This window comes from Tachysurus vachellii, chromosome 5, assembly GCF_030014155.1.
Source record: "Tachysurus vachellii isolate PV-2020 chromosome 5, HZAU_Pvac_v1, whole genome shotgun sequence".
Taxonomy (NCBI): domain Eukaryota; kingdom Metazoa; phylum Chordata; class Actinopteri; order Siluriformes; family Bagridae; genus Tachysurus; species Tachysurus vachellii.
In genome coordinates, this window is record NC_083464.1 from 25,298,805 (window position 1) to 25,318,706 (window position 19,902).

At 37.7% G+C, this 19,902-nt stretch overlaps 2 protein-coding genes and 1 pseudogene across 2 annotated transcripts; all 3 read right to left on the reverse strand.

Annotated features, from left to right (window-relative positions):
- Window positions 1-2,864: 2,864 nt before the first annotated feature.
- s100t (S100 calcium binding protein T) lies at window positions 2,865-3,613 on the reverse strand. Its single transcript, XM_060870762.1, has 2 exons — window positions 3,452-3,613; window positions 2,865-3,338 (listed from the first exon to the last, which is right to left on the reverse strand). Exons 1-2 carry the CDS (start codon window positions 3,611-3,613, stop codon window positions 3,171-3,173), a joined length of 330 nt encoding a protein of 109 aa, XP_060726745.1. The 3' UTR covers window positions 2,865-3,170.
- Window positions 3,614-6,551: 2,938 nt separating this feature from the next.
- si:ch211-105c13.3 (uncharacterized protein LOC325758 homolog) lies at window positions 6,552-17,053 on the reverse strand. The gene is made up of 3 exons (XM_060870763.1): window positions 16,896-17,053; window positions 7,641-7,762; window positions 6,552-7,029 (listed from the first exon to the last, which is right to left on the reverse strand). Exons 2-3 carry the CDS (start codon window positions 7,758-7,760, stop codon window positions 6,874-6,876), a joined length of 276 nt encoding a protein of 91 aa, XP_060726746.1. The 5' UTR covers window positions 7,761-7,762; window positions 16,896-17,053; the 3' UTR covers window positions 6,552-6,873.
- Window positions 17,054-17,968: 915 nt separating this feature from the next.
- On the reverse strand, window positions 17,969-19,581 carry LOC132846052 (protein S100-A13-like; annotated as a pseudogene).
- Window positions 19,582-19,902: the final 321 nt, after the last annotated feature.

Consider the following 19,902-nt stretch of genomic DNA (forward strand, 5'->3'; position numbering starts at 1 on the left):
CAAAAATAGATAATAAAATAAGCACTATGTAAAATTACAATTAGTCAAATTAAACGCTACCCTAAAAAAATAAGTTTTAAGCAGAGATTTAAAAGAGATGATGCCAAGAGATGATGCTTTATCTCAGTTGGTAATGAATTCCACAGTTTTGGAGCTAGTGAAGAGAAGGCCCGATCTCCCATCGATTTTAAATGAGTTAAAGGAACAGTTAAAAGACCAGTTTCAGAAGAACGAAGGTTGCGAGATGGAATATAAGGAATTAAAAGATCAGCCAAATATTGAGGAGCTAACCCGTGTAAGGCCTTGTAGGTAAGCATCAGAACCTTAAAATCAACCCTAAACCTAACGGGGAGCCAGTGCAAGGACTCCAAAACAGGAGTAATGTGATCTTTTAACTTTGTTCTAGTAAGTATTCTCGCCGCCAAATTTTAACCAGGTCAAATATCAATTTTTCAATGTTTTCTGTCTGTGACATCCTACATAAAAATCTGCCTGATTTTAAATAAGTAAGTAAGTAAGTGAGGTGACATACAGCTAAGTATGGTGACCCATTAAATGCAGAGAATTTGTTCTCTGCGTTTAACCCATCCAAAGTGCACACACACAGCAGTGAACACACACATACCGTGAACACATACCCGGAGCATTTGGCAGCCATTTATGCTGTGACGCCCGGGGAGCAGTTGGGGGGGTTCGCTGCCTTGCTCAAGGGCACCTCAGTCGTGGCCGGCCCGAGACTCGAACCCACAACCTTAGGGTTAGGAGTCAAACTCTCTAACCATTAGACCACGACAGTTCAGTTATTTAGTTTAGGCTAAATCATAAGTTAAGCATTTAGGTCAGATGATGTATGTAAATTCAGTCACAGGTACCTATTTTTTTAAGAGTCACATTCAGAATATTAAGATTATTATATTCATGGTTGCCAGATTTCTTCATTGGAAGCTTCTATGACAAGATTTTCATTAGAATCTAAACCACCACCACCATTATTCAGTAAATCCTATGTAAACAATGATACACGATAGACAGGAAGTACAGCGGTAGAAATCATAAAGCTTTTTTAGTGAAAAAAGAGAATAAACAAAAACTGAAGCCGTTGACTGGACAGGATACAAACACATATTTTTGATTTTTATATTGCACACAAGATCTATTCAAGGTCATATAGTAATGTGTACGTGGGCTGTAGTTGTTTATAATTAACTACGTTGGCTTATTGTAGTAATAAATTAATGCCAATAAGTTTGTTAGTTTAATTTGCTTCCCTGTAAATATATATTTGCTCATGGTTTTATAAGGTGAACAAACCCTCATTGGCAGCAGAACATCGTCCACTCGTATTGCTCTCTCGTCTTCTCATAGTTCATCTCATGATGTAAAAGAAACATGATTTATCAGACCAGTGTGTTCTGACACCTATCATATCAAGCATTAACATTTAAACCGGCTAGGTTTTGGTCACCATGTACATCGATGAGCCTTGGACACTCATGAGCACTTTTGGTAGGTACTAACCACTGTATACCAGGAACATCTCACAAGACCTGCTGTTTTGGAGATGCTCTGTCCCAGTCATCTTGACATCCCAATTTGGCCCTTTGTTAATCACTCAGGTCCTTACACTTTATTTATTTTTTTTTTGCTTCCATCATATCAACTTTGAGACTGTTGACTTGCTGCCTAATACTGTATATCCCATCTCTTAACACTCTTAACAGTTGCCTTTGTAGCGAGATACTCAGCATTACTCACTGTTTAATGTTATGACTGATCAGTGTAGCTATAAAACAAAGCTGCCTTTTACACATTAGCCTGTGTATTACAGACTGTAGCAGCACGTACTGTAGATAGCAGTTACACATTTAACTCAAACTGAGCTTTTATACTGGAAAACCTCAGAAGAGCTGACTCAGCTCTTCCCTTGATTTATTTGCACAATGATAACTTTGGAGCTTTTAAAGCTTCATAAATAATCTGGATAAATTGGGCCAAGGATGCTCATGCAGGCGTCTCCACTGTGTCAGACACTGCTGTGCCAAACATTTGGTTCCCAAAATACAAACTTGGGTCAGAAAATGGTTTTAATTTGTTTAGGTTTGCAAATTATTTGAAATTTGTATATTTTAAATATTTAAACTCTTATAATTGGCTTGCAGACTTCTGGGGTTAAGTGCACTATTTATATTTTACATATAGTGTAATTGTGATCAAAAACAAAAGTGATATTTAATATTTAAACGAACAACAGTCATAAAAGTACTGAGATTTAAAAAAGAAATAAATAAATAAAAGGACAAGTCACAGTAAGCCACTTATTCAAGCTTTTTTTTTTTAGCTGCTCCATATTTGGGGTCACCAAAGCAGATCATGTGGTCTGCATATTAGATTTGGCACAGGTTTTACACCGGATGCCCTCCCATTTTTATCCGGGCTTGGGACTGGCACTGAGAGTTAACTCTTCAGTGGCTGGATTAGTGGCCCTGCATGGGTATCGAACCCAGGCCACGGCAATGAGAGCGCGGGATCCTGCCGCTGGACCACCTGGGGGCCGCAGTAAACTAACAAAAGTAAATGTACTGTATTTTGTTTCTTTTCCCCACCTGGTATTAACTCACCAGTATTTGCACATATCTCTGAATGTGAAAGTTTTCAGGATAAAGATGTACCGTACGCTTTGTACAGCTGTCTAATCCTTGGGATCCTGTTGTCCTTGGGCTGTGAAGGAAGATTAGAGATATAACAACTGTAGCGTCTACAAGTTACAAACAAAAATTTGTAAGCTTGTCATACAGGACAAAACTGACACCGAATAATGTGATTTTAAAATGTGATCTTTATTATAATGTTAATAATGTGGTCCTACAATTAACAGACACAAAAAGGTGTTTAATAAAAATGAAAGAAAAAAGAACTGACAATATACACATACTCAACAATGACCATCGCTGAATCGGATTTTTTATTATTATTTTTTTTTTTGCTCTCGTGTGTATTTTACTTCCTCATGACCACCAACAGATGTGTTCTGAGGCCCAATATGTGTAAAATTATACATTGGTGGTACTGGTGTGTGTAGATTGGTATACACATCTATCCTGCCAGCTTTTTCTCCTTTTTTTCATTCAGTGGTTATTTGTTAGCTTTAGTTCAGAGAGATGAAACAGCACCTAATCCTTCTTAGCACCTTTCTCTGTATTGAACTCCTGGAAGAAGTCGTTACAGGCAACGGTGAGCGCTCCGACTAGGATGACGAACTCTGTAAAGTCCACCTCACCATCATTGTTAGAGTCCAGGTCACCCATCACCTTCTCTACAGCATCCTTGTCCTGTGCATTCTGTTCATGTGACAGCTCCACTTAATCAACACACTGAATGCTATTTTAAAGACAAGACATATACCTACAGTACGCAATAATAAAATTGATATAGAGAATTATGATCTTCTTACCCCGAGATAGTTTCCTAGTTCCTGCGTAAGCAAATCTTTCAACTCACTCTTGCTGAGTGTGTATTTGTCTCCCTCATTACCAGAGTACTTGTGGAAGGTCTGGATCATCAACTGCATGGCGCTCTCCAGGGTGGAGGCGTTCTCTGAGTTCAGGGTAGACATTCTGCACAAGAAAACAAAACAATAATATTGGAAGATGACCGTCGTAAAATCTCAGAGATTTCTGGAAACTTCTACTTTTGGACTCTACTAATGATTAAAACAGGTCAAAAGATGATTTGTGCCAAATGCTAAACAGTAGCAATAGGAGCTGATGCTGCTGGAGGGGGACTTTAACTAGATAAGGGAAATGTGAGCCTGCTGATAAGAGTGAAATCCTAAACTGAGAAAACACACTCTGAACTTAGAGAGAAAGAGAGGAAACTACCCGGCCGAATGTAAGATGAACTCAGTTTAAGCTTCACTGCACTGGGGTCAGATAAGAAGGCTCTCTCTCTCTCTCTCTCTCTCTCTCTCTCTCTCTCTCTCTCTCCTCTTCTGCCTGTCCATCTCTCTCTCTCTCTCTCTCTCTCTCTCTCTCTCTCCTCTTCTGCCTGTCCATCTCTCTCTCTCTCTCTCTCTCTCTCTCTCTCTCTCTCTCTCTCTCCTCTTCTGCCTGTCCATCTCTCTCTCTCTCTCTCTCTCTCTCTCTCTCTCTCTCTCTCTCTCTCTCTCCTCTTCTGCCTGTCCATCTCTCTCTCTCTCTCTCTCTCTCTCTCTCTCTCTCTCTCTCTCTCTCTCTCTCTCTCTCTCAGACACACACACAAATACACACCCAGCCAAAAATTAAGATTGATCATTATCGCACCCGGAAAATTATATTAAAGTCATATTAACGCAATGATGTTATTTCATAGTTAATATTTATTTACATAGTAATATTTATTTAAAATATCATTGTACCAAATCATCATATATTCTATTTAATATTCAAATATTTCAGTCTGTCACAAAGCAGAGCAGTGATCAATAATCCGTTTATACGCGATCATTAAAAATTTTGTCTTTAAAATGACTCAATCACTTAAATATATAACTTTATCTAACTGTATCTATAAATATAAATTAAATGATAAATATATGTTCACAATCCATCCATCCATCCATCCATCCATCCATCCATCTATCCATTTACCTGAGTGAGAGAAAAGTGCTGCCTTCACTTTCGTTGAAGAAGAAGAGAAGTTAGCGGCTGTGTAAGGGAAGTAGAGGAGGACTGAGACTTATATACTGCTCTTTCCCTCCTCTCATCCACTTCTTCCCCTCCTCCTCCGTCTTCTTCTCTCCATCCTTTCAATACCTCAGCCCACCTGTCACTGTTCTCTCCTCCCTCTCTGTTTACACTCATTCATTCAGCCCACGTTCTCAGTCTCTAAAGACCAAAAACACATCATTAAAACATAAGGCTCGGATCACAGGCTCGTCTTTATTTTCCATCACTACTACTGCTGTAAATAGATCGTTCCTTATATAGAAAGGGCAAACGTCACTTCCATCAGGGACACTAAGGTGTAGTTATACATTCCCGCACTTGTCACATTAAATTTTTAGAATGGTGATAGTGCAGCATGCTGATCTAAATGATTAAGAGCTGTAATCGAAGTCTTAATCACAGACATCACTATTCAACCCAGGCCATAAAAACAGTAAAAAACAAAAAAATTGATTTCATGTGTAAAAATTCTCTGTAATTTGTCCATGTTGTTACTGTTTTTTCCTTTATGACATCTAACAAATTTTAAAAAATCCCAAAGCTTTTCTAAAATGTAAGCATTTTAGATCTAAAAGACTTAAATTAAGGGTGTTTGCTTATTAAAATAAGTAGTTTACTAATAAATTCTAGCTAGCATTTATTGGAACAATTGTAATCCCTACCCCACCCTGACCCCCATCCCTCAACAACAATCAAACAGTCCTATGTTTTGGGGGGTACATTAAAGTCCCACCGAGATATAAAACCACACCCCAAACACACACAAACTGCACCAATGAGGTGGTGTTTAATTAAAGACTTGTTTATTATGATGACATGGTAAGAAGGCATCAGGTTGCAAGAAAGGTTTTGGATGGATAGCCTGTTGAAATACAATAAGTGTCTTTGTGTTTGCATATGTGTGTGTGTGTGTGTGTGTGTGTGTGTGTGTGTGTGTGTCGGTACTAAAGTAAATTCTTTATATGCTAACGAACAAACGAGCCACATATACAGTAGCATCACTGGTAGTACATTTTTGCGGAGCAACAGTTGTCTGAATTTTTCCCAGTTGTTGTATAAATTGTTTATTATTATTATTGTTATTGTTGCTCGTAACTTGATAATGAATATGTCATTGTCAATTACTCTAAGGTCAAATGTTCTGTGAATATCATCTGCTAGTAACTGGATATAGCATAAACACAGCTCTCGTTCTCTCTTTTAGATATAAATGTAAATGTAGAGTTATCTGATATTGCAGAATGTGAAGCTTTTCAACAATATACAATGTCCATCGTACAATTCTCATATTCTCTGTCAGTAAACTAACACCAGATTTTCAATGAATACTGAAATTATTCTACTAAAATTTGTCCCCAAATAAGCATAATATCCATAATTTGGAAAGGTTTTCTTTTTAATTTTGTCAAGATTAGTTTCTCGTATGGGGGCACGGTTTCTTAGTGGTTAACACGTTCACCTCACACCTCCAGGGTCGGGGTTCGATTCCCGCCTCTGCCTTGTGTGTGTGGAGTTTGCATGTTCTCCCCGTGCCTTGGGGGTTTCCTCCGGGTACTCTGGTTTCCTCTCCCAGTCCAAAGACATGCATGGTAGGTTGATTGGCATCTCTGGAAAATTGTCCGTAGTGTGTGATTGTGTGAGTGAATGAGAGTGTGTGTGTGTGCCCTGTGATGGGTTGGCACTCCGTCCAGGGTGTATCCTGCCTTGATGCCCGATGACACCTGAGATAGGCACAGGCTCCCCGTGACTCGAGAAGTTCGGATACGCGGTAGAAAATGAGAGAGAGTGAGTGAGTTTCTTGTTTTTTTATCCAAAATTCAGACAGTGAACTAAACAGAGTCAAACATCTAGATGTTGGACCTTTTTATTTCCATGCAATATCTCCAAAGTACAAAACAATATTTACGGTTATTGAGGCATCAGTGCTCAGTACAATTATGCTGAATTTCTCATAGGACTGGAAGTGATGACTGAGAACATGTAGTAGTAAATTAACACTGGATAACACAGGACCATGTTGTTAGTAATTAATGTCAGTACTGACTTAGGCAGCTATGTAAAAAAAAAAGCATAGAAAATAAATTGATGGAACACACAGTGGGCTTGCTTTGCTAGGATTATAGCAATATTGGAGTACAAAAATGGTGAAGTTGGCCAGCTGCTGAGCGTCTTAGTTGGTGTTGGTCTGAGTTTTAATTTTACTTTCGCTCATTGAATTGGCCAAGTAGCCGATCAGGGTCAGATACTCCTGGAAGCCGACCTTCCCATCCTGGTTCTCATCCAGGCCTCGCATCATATCCTTCACTGCCGATGAGCTGTCTGTGTCCTTTGTCAGAGAACAGAATTAATTAGTAACTTCTAAATGTCATGGCTCTCATTATAATTGCAATCAGCAATAGACACAGAAGACCAGAATGTCTGAAAGGACATTAAGAAGGATCAGAGAAATGACTTAAAAGAACCGTTATGGCTTCGCAGTGTTTAAAGAGCAATATTAGATAAAGATTGTGTCATGCATTAATATGGACAGATGACTGGCTGATACATAGGTGCAGTAAAGTCAAAAACAAAATGTGTAATGTCAGGATTTGTGTTTTCAGTCCTTAAGCAACAGAACTATATGTACAGCTTTAAAATTCTTTATTAAAATATGGGCCATGGAATATAAATCAATTTTTAGCACTTGCAGCACTTAGATTTGATACAGTGACATAATCTGATGTATAGCTCATATATGCTCATGATGGTGAGCACGGACCAGGAATATCAGACCCCGGTCTATTGGGTGTATTGTTTTAACCTCATCTACATGTCATTATTTAAAAGCTTTCCTAAGCTCAAACAACCAAATTACAATGTGAATGCTACGAACTATGTTACCTGTCTCCCAGGATGTGAATTTCTAATCATCAGTATGAACACAAGAGACCAACTTACACACATAATGTTCCCCAGTTGACGCTGGATCAGCTTTTGGAAATTGTCCTTGTTGAGACTTTCTTTCCCACGTGCTGAACTCACGAACTGTCCAACCACTGTCTTGATAGCTGATTCCATGTCTAGTGCAATAGAAAGAAAAAAATAGAAAGTAAATAGAAGCCTTTATTATCACCACTTATACATTACAGCACAGTGGAATTATTTTCTTGACATACCCCAACTGAGGAGGTTGGGGTCAGAGTGCAGGGGCAGCTATGATACAGCACCCCTGGAGCAGGGAGGGTTGAGGGCCTTGCTTAAGGGCCCAGCAGTGGCAGCTTGGCTGTGCGGGGCCTTGAACCCCAAACCTCCGATCAACAACCCAGAGCCTTAACCAGTCGAGCCACCACTGCCCCATTTAGTTTACCACCACGGCAGATTTAGTTTATAGTAGTTAAACTAAAATTAAAATTTAGTTTATAGTTTTTAGTTTATAGCTTCTTGTTTTCTTTGGGTCAGATGTTTAAGTTGTTTTGCACTTTTGATCCTGGCTTTAAGAGAAATAGTGTAAATTATGATTTGAGGTAAAGGTAATAAATTAGTTTGTAATAAATAAGATGTAATATAAAATCTAATTGTCAGCACCAAGAACGGGAATGTATGACTGGATATTAACAAAAAAAAAAAAATAATAACTACAATAAATTTAACACATTTCACTTCACAAAAACCTTTAGAGAAAGAAAACTTAGAGAAACTTTAAGTTTCTTAACTTAAATCAGTATATAATGTAACTTGCAGCTGTTATGAGAGCTATCGATGTTACAGTTGCTAAGCTAAGGGTGTTAGCTATCTAGATATCAACTTGATATCAATCTGATAGGTAACTGCAAAGTGTTTGGGGAGAAAGAACAATAACTTCAGCAAGATACCAAGGAGTAATGAATAATAAAGAATAGTAAAGAATAGAAGCTAGTCAATAATAGCAGCCAATAGGCTAGTAGCTAGTAGTAATAGTGACGATATAGTGCCAAAATCTGGTATATAATATGATGTCTCTTGTATGTTAGTAGTTCCAAACACACTAACCCATTTTTAAAATACGTTAAAATTGTACATTAACAATTTGTTGTTGATAATGAAAAAAGCTATGCACTGATGATGCACTGGCTCATAACTGTGTCATCTATTGTATGCTGATAAGCCTTTTCATTTCGACCACTGATCTTAGATATTGCCAGAAATTTCAGTAACCTGTTTATGGCCTCATGATGGCCAGCAAGGCTTTGGGTTCTACAATTTATCTCTTTTAGCTCCACCTCTACTCAGGGCTGCAGCATGTCAGGACTTGGATTGTGATATCCTGGATTATATGGTTGTGCTGTTGTGCTACTCAGGAAACCGCTCCACTGATACTTTTCCTAGTAGCTGGCAAACATTGGTAGCTTCTTCCACTAATCGTGGCCTAATGGTTAGAGAGTTTGTCTCCTAACCCTAAGGTTGTGGGTTCGAGTCTCGAGCCGGCAATACCACGACTGAGGTGCCCTTGAGCAAGGCACCGAACCCCCCCAAATGCTCCCCGGGCGTCACAGCATAAATGGCTGCCCACTGCTCCGGGTTTGTGTTCACGGTGTGTGTGTGTTTACTGCTGTGTGTGTGCACTTTGGATGGGTTAAATGCAAAGAACGAATTCTGAGTATGGGTCACCGTACTTAGCCGTATGTCACGTCACTATTACACTATATAAATGGAAATATTTGGAATTTGCAGCCAGCTCACATGTGATGATCACAGGATCCAGCTGTTTCTGTCACTGGTGGGTTCACCTGCCTAAATAGAGACATGTCTACTAAGTTGTGGACATCATCTTCATGAACTATAGGTGGGATGTTGTGATCAATTAAAGTCTTGTTTATTGTAAAACCCTTCCTCGATCATGACATACCATGATACAAGACGTTTCTCCTCCTGAAGGGGATTACTTAGAGGCCTTTCAACCTATGAAGTCTCCTCTGTACCCGAGGGTCAACTTACACTTTCTCCAGGTTCTACAGAGTTAACACTGACCCTCTAATTGGCAAACGTATTATGATCAATGCCAAACAGCATTCCAGTTAGTCCCGAGGTTTGTCAATTATTCAGGTGATTAGGATGCATGCCAGTCATGTTTTATTATAAGGGGATCGTTGATTGTCAAAGGGTCCTTTCAGAACCAGCACTAACCAAAGACAAGATTGGGAGGGAAAGCTGTATAAACAACTGTGGTATTTATTGCAAATTCTCCATTACACTACCCCACTTCATGCCTTTTTTTTTGCAGAAGCACATCTGATACTCTCCACTTCTGGGGTGTGTTCATAGAACCACAGTGACATATGTAGCTAGCTTGGGAGCTTAGTGGCTGCAGGGAGGCTAGTATGTGAAAACTGAGAGACCGGAGGAGTTCAGTGATGCTAGAATAGTTAAGAAGCCTGATGGAGGTTGGAGAAACGCTCAGTGAGTCCATCCTGAGACACAATAGAACCTGTGATCTTGGACAGACACTCTATCCTGTTGGGCCACCGGCATGGTATGAGCTCGTATTACTTGAGGGATTACCTGTTGCCTGTCTGTTACTGTCTCTCCCACACACATACGCACACACCTACTGTACACATACACACTTTGCCTACTTTGGCACGCTTCCCTGAAAGAGCAAACCACGCTCACTTCTTACCTCAAACACACACACACACACACGACATATAGACTGCTTCATATCTTAATAGCATCCATTAAATATTAAGGAATAGCAAATAATTCATTCTTTCATTTAGTTTTCCTTTGCATTTCATTCACCTTGCCCTTCCAAAGGCATTGTGAGCTAAGTAGAAGACCAAGGAGATGCACAAAAGACTGAATTATAGTTAAACACACACACACACACAGCAAACTACATTTGAACAAGAAATCACACTGAATATGATCGACTCATATCTCACTAAAATTTGCAATTCCTAGAAAGGTTCAGAAATTGCTTTCAGTTCAAATTTCAGTTCCACCCAGCAATTTTTTATGTGTATGAACATATCACTCCAAAAGTATTGAAACAGGAAGGCCAATACTTCTTGTTATTGCTATACATTATTCGGGTTTATATTATTCTATAAGTTATTCGGGTTTGAGGTCAGCTTTAATTTCCAGATACTACTAAGATATGTTAAATAACGTAGACCATGGTGCGTTTGGTAGCCGACCACCCAAATGTTAGCTGAGCAAAAACACAAAACAAGCCTTAAAGTAACTCAAAGTAAATATTTCTTAATATTTGGTTGCATATACTTTGGTTAAAAATCTTTTGTTGCTCGTATCTGTTTCTTTGTGAATTCAAGTCTGGGCTTCTGATTCTTACTTCTGATCTCGTGGTATGGTCTTTATATTTCTGCTCTCAAAGTCTTCTTGTGGTACCTTCGGAGGTAAAGACACTGGCTGTTGTGTTTGGATTTTTCTTCACAGATCTGAAAGAGATTTGTTATTAACTATTGTTGAGTTCCTTGGATGACATGTTTACTGTCTGGTTGGATACCAATGGTTTGTTTATTTTCACCTTGTTGTAATGTCCAATGCTTTTACAAGTTTCCCTTTTTTCCCAGTTTCAGATGGGTTTGCTTTCCCCCCACAGACAGGTCTCCGCGTTTCATGTTGATTTAACCTTTTTAACAACAACTGCCTTTTTCACAGAGAAAACCCAGGTATGAAACCAAGTATAGACATTCAGAGTTATTAACTGTTTTACCCTGGGGTACACCAGGGTAACATGTCAAACGTTCCAATATTTTTGATCACTTGAAAAAGGAGTGGCTTCCATCATGTTCTAACCCCATAGCTACGTTCAAAGCTTTAAAAAAAAAAAAAAAAAAAATACTCTGTCATCTCATGTTCCTTTTTTGATCTCAAGAGAACTGGCTTTGCCTTTCCAGTACGTTCAGAGGGGACCGTATCTATCAGTACTCCAAAAAGCACATGCACACGCAGGCAGAGTCAAAAAACACGTGTGTGTGACACAGGGCGGAGAGTAATCTTATAGTAACTTAGGTAAAATTCCACCTAACAGACATCCCACGTGAAGTCAAACACCAAGCGATTAACATTAACACGACATAGCAGTGCCTGCCAATTACTGCTGCACCTCTATTAACCTAATTAGAGTCAGTGAACACACAGACAAAGGGTAAAAAAAAAAAAAAGAAGAAGTAGAAGGCAACCAGAGACACTAGCTTCATCTCAAGCACTGATCGTATCAGCAAGCTTGGGGCGCATTATTTAAAGATGCACAGTGTAAAATAAATAAATAAATAAATACACCTGCACAATGTGTTTACTGTGGATCTGAGGTGGTGTCATCGTTCTTAGTGGTTTGATGTGAATGGGTGTCATGCAAGCAAGTGACACTTACAAATGGTATAGTTATAAATAATTGCTGAGGATACAAAAGCAGGGATGAGGCCAGACAAAGCCTGTTTGCCTAATTAGGATGAATGATCGTTTCCATATACTGTACGATTGCCATTTAGCAATAGACACACTACGTAGCATGTAATGAAACCATAAAGAAGATACCGAGATACTCTAAAAAACAAATCTGAGATATTCTACACACAGCTTAGAGTATGACAAAAACAATATAGTGAGGTCGGTGATATAACCTTGTTGTGTAGCATAGTGTAACTTAATACATGTAAACATCATTTAAATCCCATTATGTATTGTTCAACCTTTAAAGCATACTATTTAGTAACTACTATAAATTATTAAGAAACTGCAGGGAAATTAATAGGAAAAGACTGAAGAATTTTAAATCTGGACCTGGCAGTAATGGACCCATTATAATTTCACATGAAACTTGACACAGATTCTTTTTTTATGTTTTCAAATATACTGTATGTCACGTTATTTAGACCCCAAATGAACAATGTGACACGAAAATAGTTCTAAAGCGACATTTTTTTGGAAATGCAGAGCAAAAATTTGTTTTGTTCCTCTCACTTGACCTCAACTTGTCCATATAGCTGCCATAAGAGACGCTGTATTACCTGAATTAGGAGACAGAATTATTCTAGAAATGTTTTGGTAATTCTTTAGTAGACCTTGACTGGTCCAAACTTCTCTCATGGGTGTATAGTAAGGATGTAAATGTCTTAAAAAAATATGACTGGAACATGAATTAAATGAATGTCTATCCTGAAAAAAATAAATAAATAAATAGTAGTCGAAAGTGACTTGACTGCCGCCTAGTGGTGGAACTCATTTTCTCTAATTCATTTGACTCCCTCTGACTGTGTTAAACTGCTTTTCCTTCCTTCCTTCCTTCCTTCCTTCTCTGCAAGGTGTCCCAATAACTCTCAGTCTCAGACACCATTTTAGGTCCCATCGGTCTAACAAAACATTTGCGAATTACGAATAGATTTTATTATTTAAAAGCAAAACAATCAACAACAAAAAAAAAAACAGAATTCTTTGAATGATATGCGTCCAGTTTTACAATCTTAAGCACTACAACAGTTGGTGAACAGATGAATAACTGGTAGCTGCTGTAATCTTATTACTAAGCATCTTATTTTGATTATAGAGAAGCATTAAATTTGTTAAAAATTAACTTCTTGGTCTTAAGGTCTTAGTACACTACAGTGCAGTGGACAGTGTGACCATCACAAACATTCAAAAAAGATAGGATAAAATAAAGAAAACAAAGAAATGTAGTTGATACCAATAAGACATTAGTGTTAAGTAAAAAAATAGTCAAATAGCATTTGTTAAGATATTATTAGAGATATTAAACGTTTCACACTTCAAAAAAATATGCATTGTTTTTGCATGTTACGTTCGGAATGTGATTCCAATATTTTCTAACTTGTATGCCTACGCTTTTCTTTTATAACTGTCTCTGTTTTTGACATGCTATAATTTTGTAAAGTGCCATATATGTTTTCTTTTTCTTTTTTTTTGCATAAACAAAAGGCCTGGAAACATTGCAACAATCCATGTTACTGGAAAAAGCGTATGTTTGATATTGTTGCAAAAGATGCATAAATAATAAAGTGTGTGTATATATATATATATATATATATATATATATATATATATATATATATATATATATATATATATGTTTTCTTTTATATCTTTTATCTATTTATAGCACAAACACGTATGCACTAAAGAGGCAGAGATCGAAGTTTTAGGCAAGGTATTATGCTTTCTGCTTGTTGGAGGTTATACTCTATATATCTAGAAGATAACATTGCTACGCATCATGAACAGCATCTAAAGGATTGCACCACATCAGAACTGTGTATTCAGGTTATTTACCTTTACTGTTTAACGAACACGTTGTCTGAATAAAATCTGGCTATATGTGAAGTCTGGCTATACGTAAAGCAACAAATTACTGTTAGCAAGTTTTTTTTTGTTTGCTAAGTTAGATCATGCTTTGCTTAAAGATCCCAATTATCTTATTAAATTTTGTAAAAAAGCCGATGGATTTTCGGCACCTCGTAATAATGTATTTCGTTAGTCTTTGCTCTCACTAAAGCCATCAGCACATTACTCACAAACAGCATAAACGAACACATGTTGCACTTTTTGAATAAATGTCATTGTTGAGGAATCAGCATTACCTGTTCCCCCAGCTCTATGCCTCATGGGTTTGGCTGATTTGCAGTGCAGCTTAGTTTAGTTTAGTTTAGCCTGAACAAACACCTGTAGGCTTGACTGTGCTGGGTTTAATATGACTGAAACAGGTTTGCTAAAAAACCTCTCTTTTCGTCTCTTCAGAAAGAAATCTCTGGCATGCTGAATACTTTCCCAGGCTGCACTAAACTGCCTGTACAAGTCAGACGAAGTGATTTATTTGTCAGAGACCAATTACAATTTTTTTTACAAAAATTATCTTTTTTTTTCCTTCAAATTTTTTCGTATTTCTAGGACTTTGGATATTTTCATAGATATAACTCTGGCAGAAAATAAGAGTTGAATATGACTAGGACTATTATTTTCATAGCTTTCAGTTCTTCTTATCTCTATTGTGTAGATATTGTAGCCTAGTGATTAAGGTCACTTAAAAGGTTGTGAGTTTGAATCCCATGTCCCCCAAGTTGCCACTGCTGAGCCTCTGACCAAAGGCCTATGAAATAAAATGCAAGTTGCTCTGGTTAACGGTGTCTGCCAAAATGCCATAAATGTACCAAATATATCATTCTACTTCATTGGTTTGTAAGTTAATGCTCTGAAATGCTTTGTGCTTACATGATTACATATAATTCAATGGTGCTATACATTATGCACATTATGTGTGACAAATTTAGCTGGGGATAAGTGTTATGTATCTTAGTAAGGTGTTGGGCAGCTATGAGGTTCGAGAAGTGTTTCGATGCTCCTTGGCAACAATTCAACAAGTTTCTGTAACTACTGGAGGGATGAGTGCTATTCTTCCAAAAAATACTGAGATCTGACCATTGTATATGATTTATATCATTGTAATACTCATGAAAGTGAGCGATAATTGCTCTGGTAATAGGAACATGGCTATCCTGCAAGAGATCACTCACACTTTTTTTTTTTTTTTACCAAACATCAGCCCATAGATTATACTATTATTTGGTTACTCAAATCTAATTTAATATTAATTTCAAGTGCCCTCTACATGCAATGCTATCCTAAAGGCTATCCATATAATATTTCTATTTGCTTGTGTTTAGTTTTATTTTATTCACAGGACACCCTTAATTTTTCAAAATGAAGAAGACAAAGAAATAGAAATGATACAGTCCATAGAAAAGAATACTTATGCTAGAACCGTTCAGGTTTCTTCCGTTTTACCTTCATGATTAGAAACAACACAACAGTCAAATTTATGTAGGATTTTAATGGGTGAAAAAACTTGTCTCTATAACTCATTGAAATGGATCCTTATCCCACCCATTTTCTTCTTCGCATATCACTACAAAAGCTGACTGTTTGGCAAATATTCTTTACATCTGTTATAACTTTGCCACATGTCACAGATTGTCCTGTTTAAATCAGCTCGGAGAACCAAAGTAAAAAAAATAAATAAATAAATAAAACAAAAACACACACCCTTGTAGCACACACCCTTAACTGTGACCATTATAACCTTTAAGGATTCCCCAAAGAGATTTAAAAAAAAAGTCTTTTTTTTTGTACAAAAACTGAAGGAGTACATTTTCATGGGGTGGATAACTTTTTTTTTTGTACAACCGTGAGTCACGTCTGCCTGGCTTTAGTGCTGTAGCATACAATTTGCATGAATCACTTTGGATATACAGTTATAAGAAATGACATTCATGGGTTAGACGCCCATAAACTTCTTACAAACTGAACACAATCCAAAAATAAAAAATAAAACGGGTATCGAGTTCGGTTTAAGCTGTAATCTTAAATTCCTGATCAAACTAGTGAAGACCTGAGTGTGTCGGAGTTTAACTTTACACGGTGGGAGATCTGTAGGAATGAAGAGCAGATGTTTAACCGGAGCTGTGAGCGTGTTAAGTAACTGTATTGTTATCGAGATGCCTTCAAGAAGGACACCTCTGGAAGAAGGAACCGTCTGCTTTAGGGTGGAATTATAAAACATAAAATAAACCCTCAAATTTGAGTTCGAATATCCTTGTAGACCTGGAAAACAATTTTTTTTTGTTGTCCCAAGAGTTCAGTTTCTAATCTTCAACTCTATAACCTTCAAAATCCAGATAATGATTTGCACTTTCAGCTCCAGAGTGTGTTAGGACATGAGAGCTGGAGGTCCTGGAGTTAAACTGTACATGGATTAAGAGTTGTGTGAATCTCTGTTAAGACTCTGAAGTGACACCGAAGTCCTTTTAACACACATCTTCATTGAAAATGAAGGAGAAAGCGAGTTTGCTGTCACACACGAACGGTTTAAGAGAAACGGCTCTGAATTAGTAAACAGCAGCGGTTTTCTGTTTCTCCTCCACTCTGAAGAAGCTCTCGTTTCTGACCTGAGGAACCGGACACCTAAAGACACGACACCACGACGCGAGCAGGGACATGTACTATTAATGTTTAAAAAAAACAGAAAGCAATAAAAAACCTCTTATAACCTCATAAAGACTACAGTGTTTATGACACGTTCACTGAAGACTTAAAGCCGCGCGCATGCGTGTTTAGCAGCAGGCTGAGAAAATTCCAGAAAAAAACCAAACAGAAAACAAATAAAGCAGTAGTTTATAAAGCAGGGAAACATTCAGTACTTACTGTTGTTTCTGGAAGCTGAAGTTTCCTTTATCTGCTTGAGACTATGCACAACGCCCTAAAATGCCTCTTTCGTGAATCCCAAAGTCTGTCCAAATGTGTTTTTTTTGGGGGTTTTTTTTTTTCATTAAATAACTGGGCGTGTGCTCATACAGGACAAGGGGTGGAGGAGAAGAAAGGAATGGGTGTTTATATCCATGTGTGTATCTGTTATACTGCACCAAACAACTTTTAAAGAATAGCTTACAACTTGGAAGCTAACAAAAGTAGACCTGGGATGTATTAAAAATTGAATATAATAATAATAATCCCCCTTTTTTTTTCCCCCTCATAAACCACATGTAATATGCTCTAAGCTGCACATTCCATGTCGTGTGTGTGTGTGTGTGTGTGTGGCAAGTGGAAACATGTAAAGTCAAGTTTATACCAAAAGTTTCATTTGTCATTAAGGTGAGACAATTCTCATGGCACCACACCTTAAGTGTTTCATCGAGAAGTTTCTCAATAAGCATAGTAGGTTCAACCTGGCAGCATGCCATGTTTAAGTTTTTTCCTTCTTCTTCTGCTTCTTTATTTTTTGTGTTTTTTTTTAGATAAAGACTGTATGGATGCATAGACCGGGTACACTGCTATGCCTTCTGGTGCACAAACCTGTATGCGGAAAAAGGATTCAGGGGATATGTATGTAAAAATATATCTATATGGTTTACAAACAGACACAGGGAAAATGTGAGACAGTGCGTGTGTGTGTGTGTGTGTGTGTCTGTGTGTGTGTGTGTGTGTGTGTGAGAGAGAGAGAGAGAGAGAGAGAGAGAGAAGTAACATTTTTAAAATAGTAAGCATACCAACATACACTTACCTGAGACATGTGTATTGCAAATAACGAGACAAAAACAGTCGACCTTTATGGCAAACACAGCTCTAAACACGTAGTCAAAAGATTATAAGGTTATTCAGATGTTCTTTGGATAGGTAAAGATTTTATCACCTTCCAAAAAGGAACTTATTTCTGATAGAAGACTCCGTTTTAAGAATCACATGTAAATCACTTTCAAACAGAATAATAGGAACAGCAGCTATTTATTAAAACCCTCATGAGTACTTGCCAGTTGGCCAATAAACTCCAGAACTCCAGGAAACTCAGCTCTCCGTCATTGTTTTTGTCTTAGGAGCTCACGAGCTGGTCAATGACTGATGAGTCACATACTACAGTAGGGAAAAACAATTGTATAGTTTGTTTTTTTAGTATAACTAAAAAGAAACTATTTTTTCAGCTGGCTAAGACTATATAATGCTGTTTTTGACTTCAGGATTAAGGAGTAAGGGTTTGGCTGATTACTCTAAACATACGCATTGCCTCATCTTTAATTTGTAAGGATTAAAATAGACAGGTCTTCTGAGACAAGACTCACACCACACCCTTACAGCTACACCATTCATAAGAGTGCATATTATAGTGTGCTTAAGTAAGCGTTTTCTACATTGTGTATATACAGCCACTATTTTTGATTAGTAACACTATACAGTACATTAGTGCTTCATTCAATTCATCTTAAAAGATTTTAATCTTAATATTTCTATAGTAAAAACTTAACACAATGGCGTGTACGGCAGATGCTTTGCATAAACAAATTTTCCCTTGGGGATCAATAAAGAACAACCACCAACCAACCAACCCAACTCAACCCAACCCAAAGAGAATGGAGAGTGAACGACTTGTTATAACTGCTGCAGAAAAACTTATGGGCAGAAATGGACTCATTTCAAGGATGTACCACATAGGGATATACTCTTTGGGTACAATGCCTTGTATGTTGGTGTATACCCAATATAGTTTAGTCAGCAAACTGTGATAAATTCTAAACCTTCTGAAAGTAGACCTAGAACACTGATATCATTCACACACTAGTGTGATTATGACTATATATACACCCTAGGAAGTGCACTACATGTAGACCCATCGTCTGTATTTCTTAGGACTGGGACCCTATGATTTGGGCCAATATTATTTAAATAGATATGTCTGTCAAGTAATTGGATCCTCTTGGAGCTCAACGAGATCTGGCCTGGGACATCTTCTCAGGTTCTCTCCTCAACACCCTTGAGCCAACTCATAAAAAGTGTGATAATTAGACCAGTTGGATCAGGTGTTCCTGCAGTAGGAACTACAGTCTATCCAAGACTGAACCCGAGCTTAAGGCTGGTCCTGGAGAACAAGAGTTAATAATAACATAATTTGGAAACATTTTGGACATATCCCTGCTCTAAGCCTCATTGGCCAGGTTTATTTTAGGGTCTAAGGAGATAAACCACCAAGCTATTAAAATCAGACCCCTATTACATGACATGTTAACTTTCAGCCATGGTTCCAGTTAAAGCACCTTGGTGTAGTTTGGCAGCTAGGAGGTCACCAGGCTGTGTAACTCATCTTTGCTTAGTGTGTGGTTAGAGCCTTCCTTCCCTCCAATCATTAAAGTGAGACAGCAGTGTCGATTGCAGTCTCCATTATAGTGATATTTGAAAGAGAGAGCTAGCAGGGAGTCTAGCAAAGAGAAGGCAAATGTGCTAACCACTAAGTCACCATGCCAGCATCAATTACACTGCATTTAAAATTACAGCATTTAGCAGACACCCTTATCCAGAGTGACTTACAGAAGTGCTTTACAGTCTCTATGAAACACATCCTCATGCTAATACAGCTTGGTCAGTGGCTTGGAGTGCTATGAAGCCTCTGCTTAAGAGAAATTAGTTTCAGCAAGAAAACAATTTTTAAAATAAGAGAAAATACTAACATAGTCACAAGGTGGCTGAGCTGTTATGGTATCAGTCTGACAACAAGGCTGAGCAGGCCACAACATCAAGGAATAAAAGTGGCAAAGTTAGCATATTTTACATACATACTGTATGTGCCAATAAACAGTAAGCGCATATGTAGTCTACTGAAATGATTTAATAATCTTTATAGCATGAATTCTTATAGATACTGTAAGTTGATAATCACTTGAATGTA

Bases quoted from the DNA above. Each gene is read 5' to 3' on its own strand.
- s100t (XM_060870762.1), bottom strand. From the start codon at position 3,613: ATGTCTACCCTGAACTCAGAGAACGCCTCCACCCTGGAGAGCGCCATG. The intron at 3,339-3,451 runs GTAAGAAGATCA...TCACATGAACAG, and splicing joins AACTAGGAAACTATCTCGGG to AATGCACAGGACAAGGATGC.
- si:ch211-105c13.3 (XM_060870763.1), bottom strand. From the start codon at position 7,760: ATGGAATCAGCTATCAAGACAGTGGTTGGACAGTTCGTGAGTTCAGCA. The intron at 7,030-7,640 runs GTAAGTTGGTCT...TCTCTGACAAAG, and splicing joins AACTGGGGAACATTATGTGT to GACACAGACAGCTCATCGGC.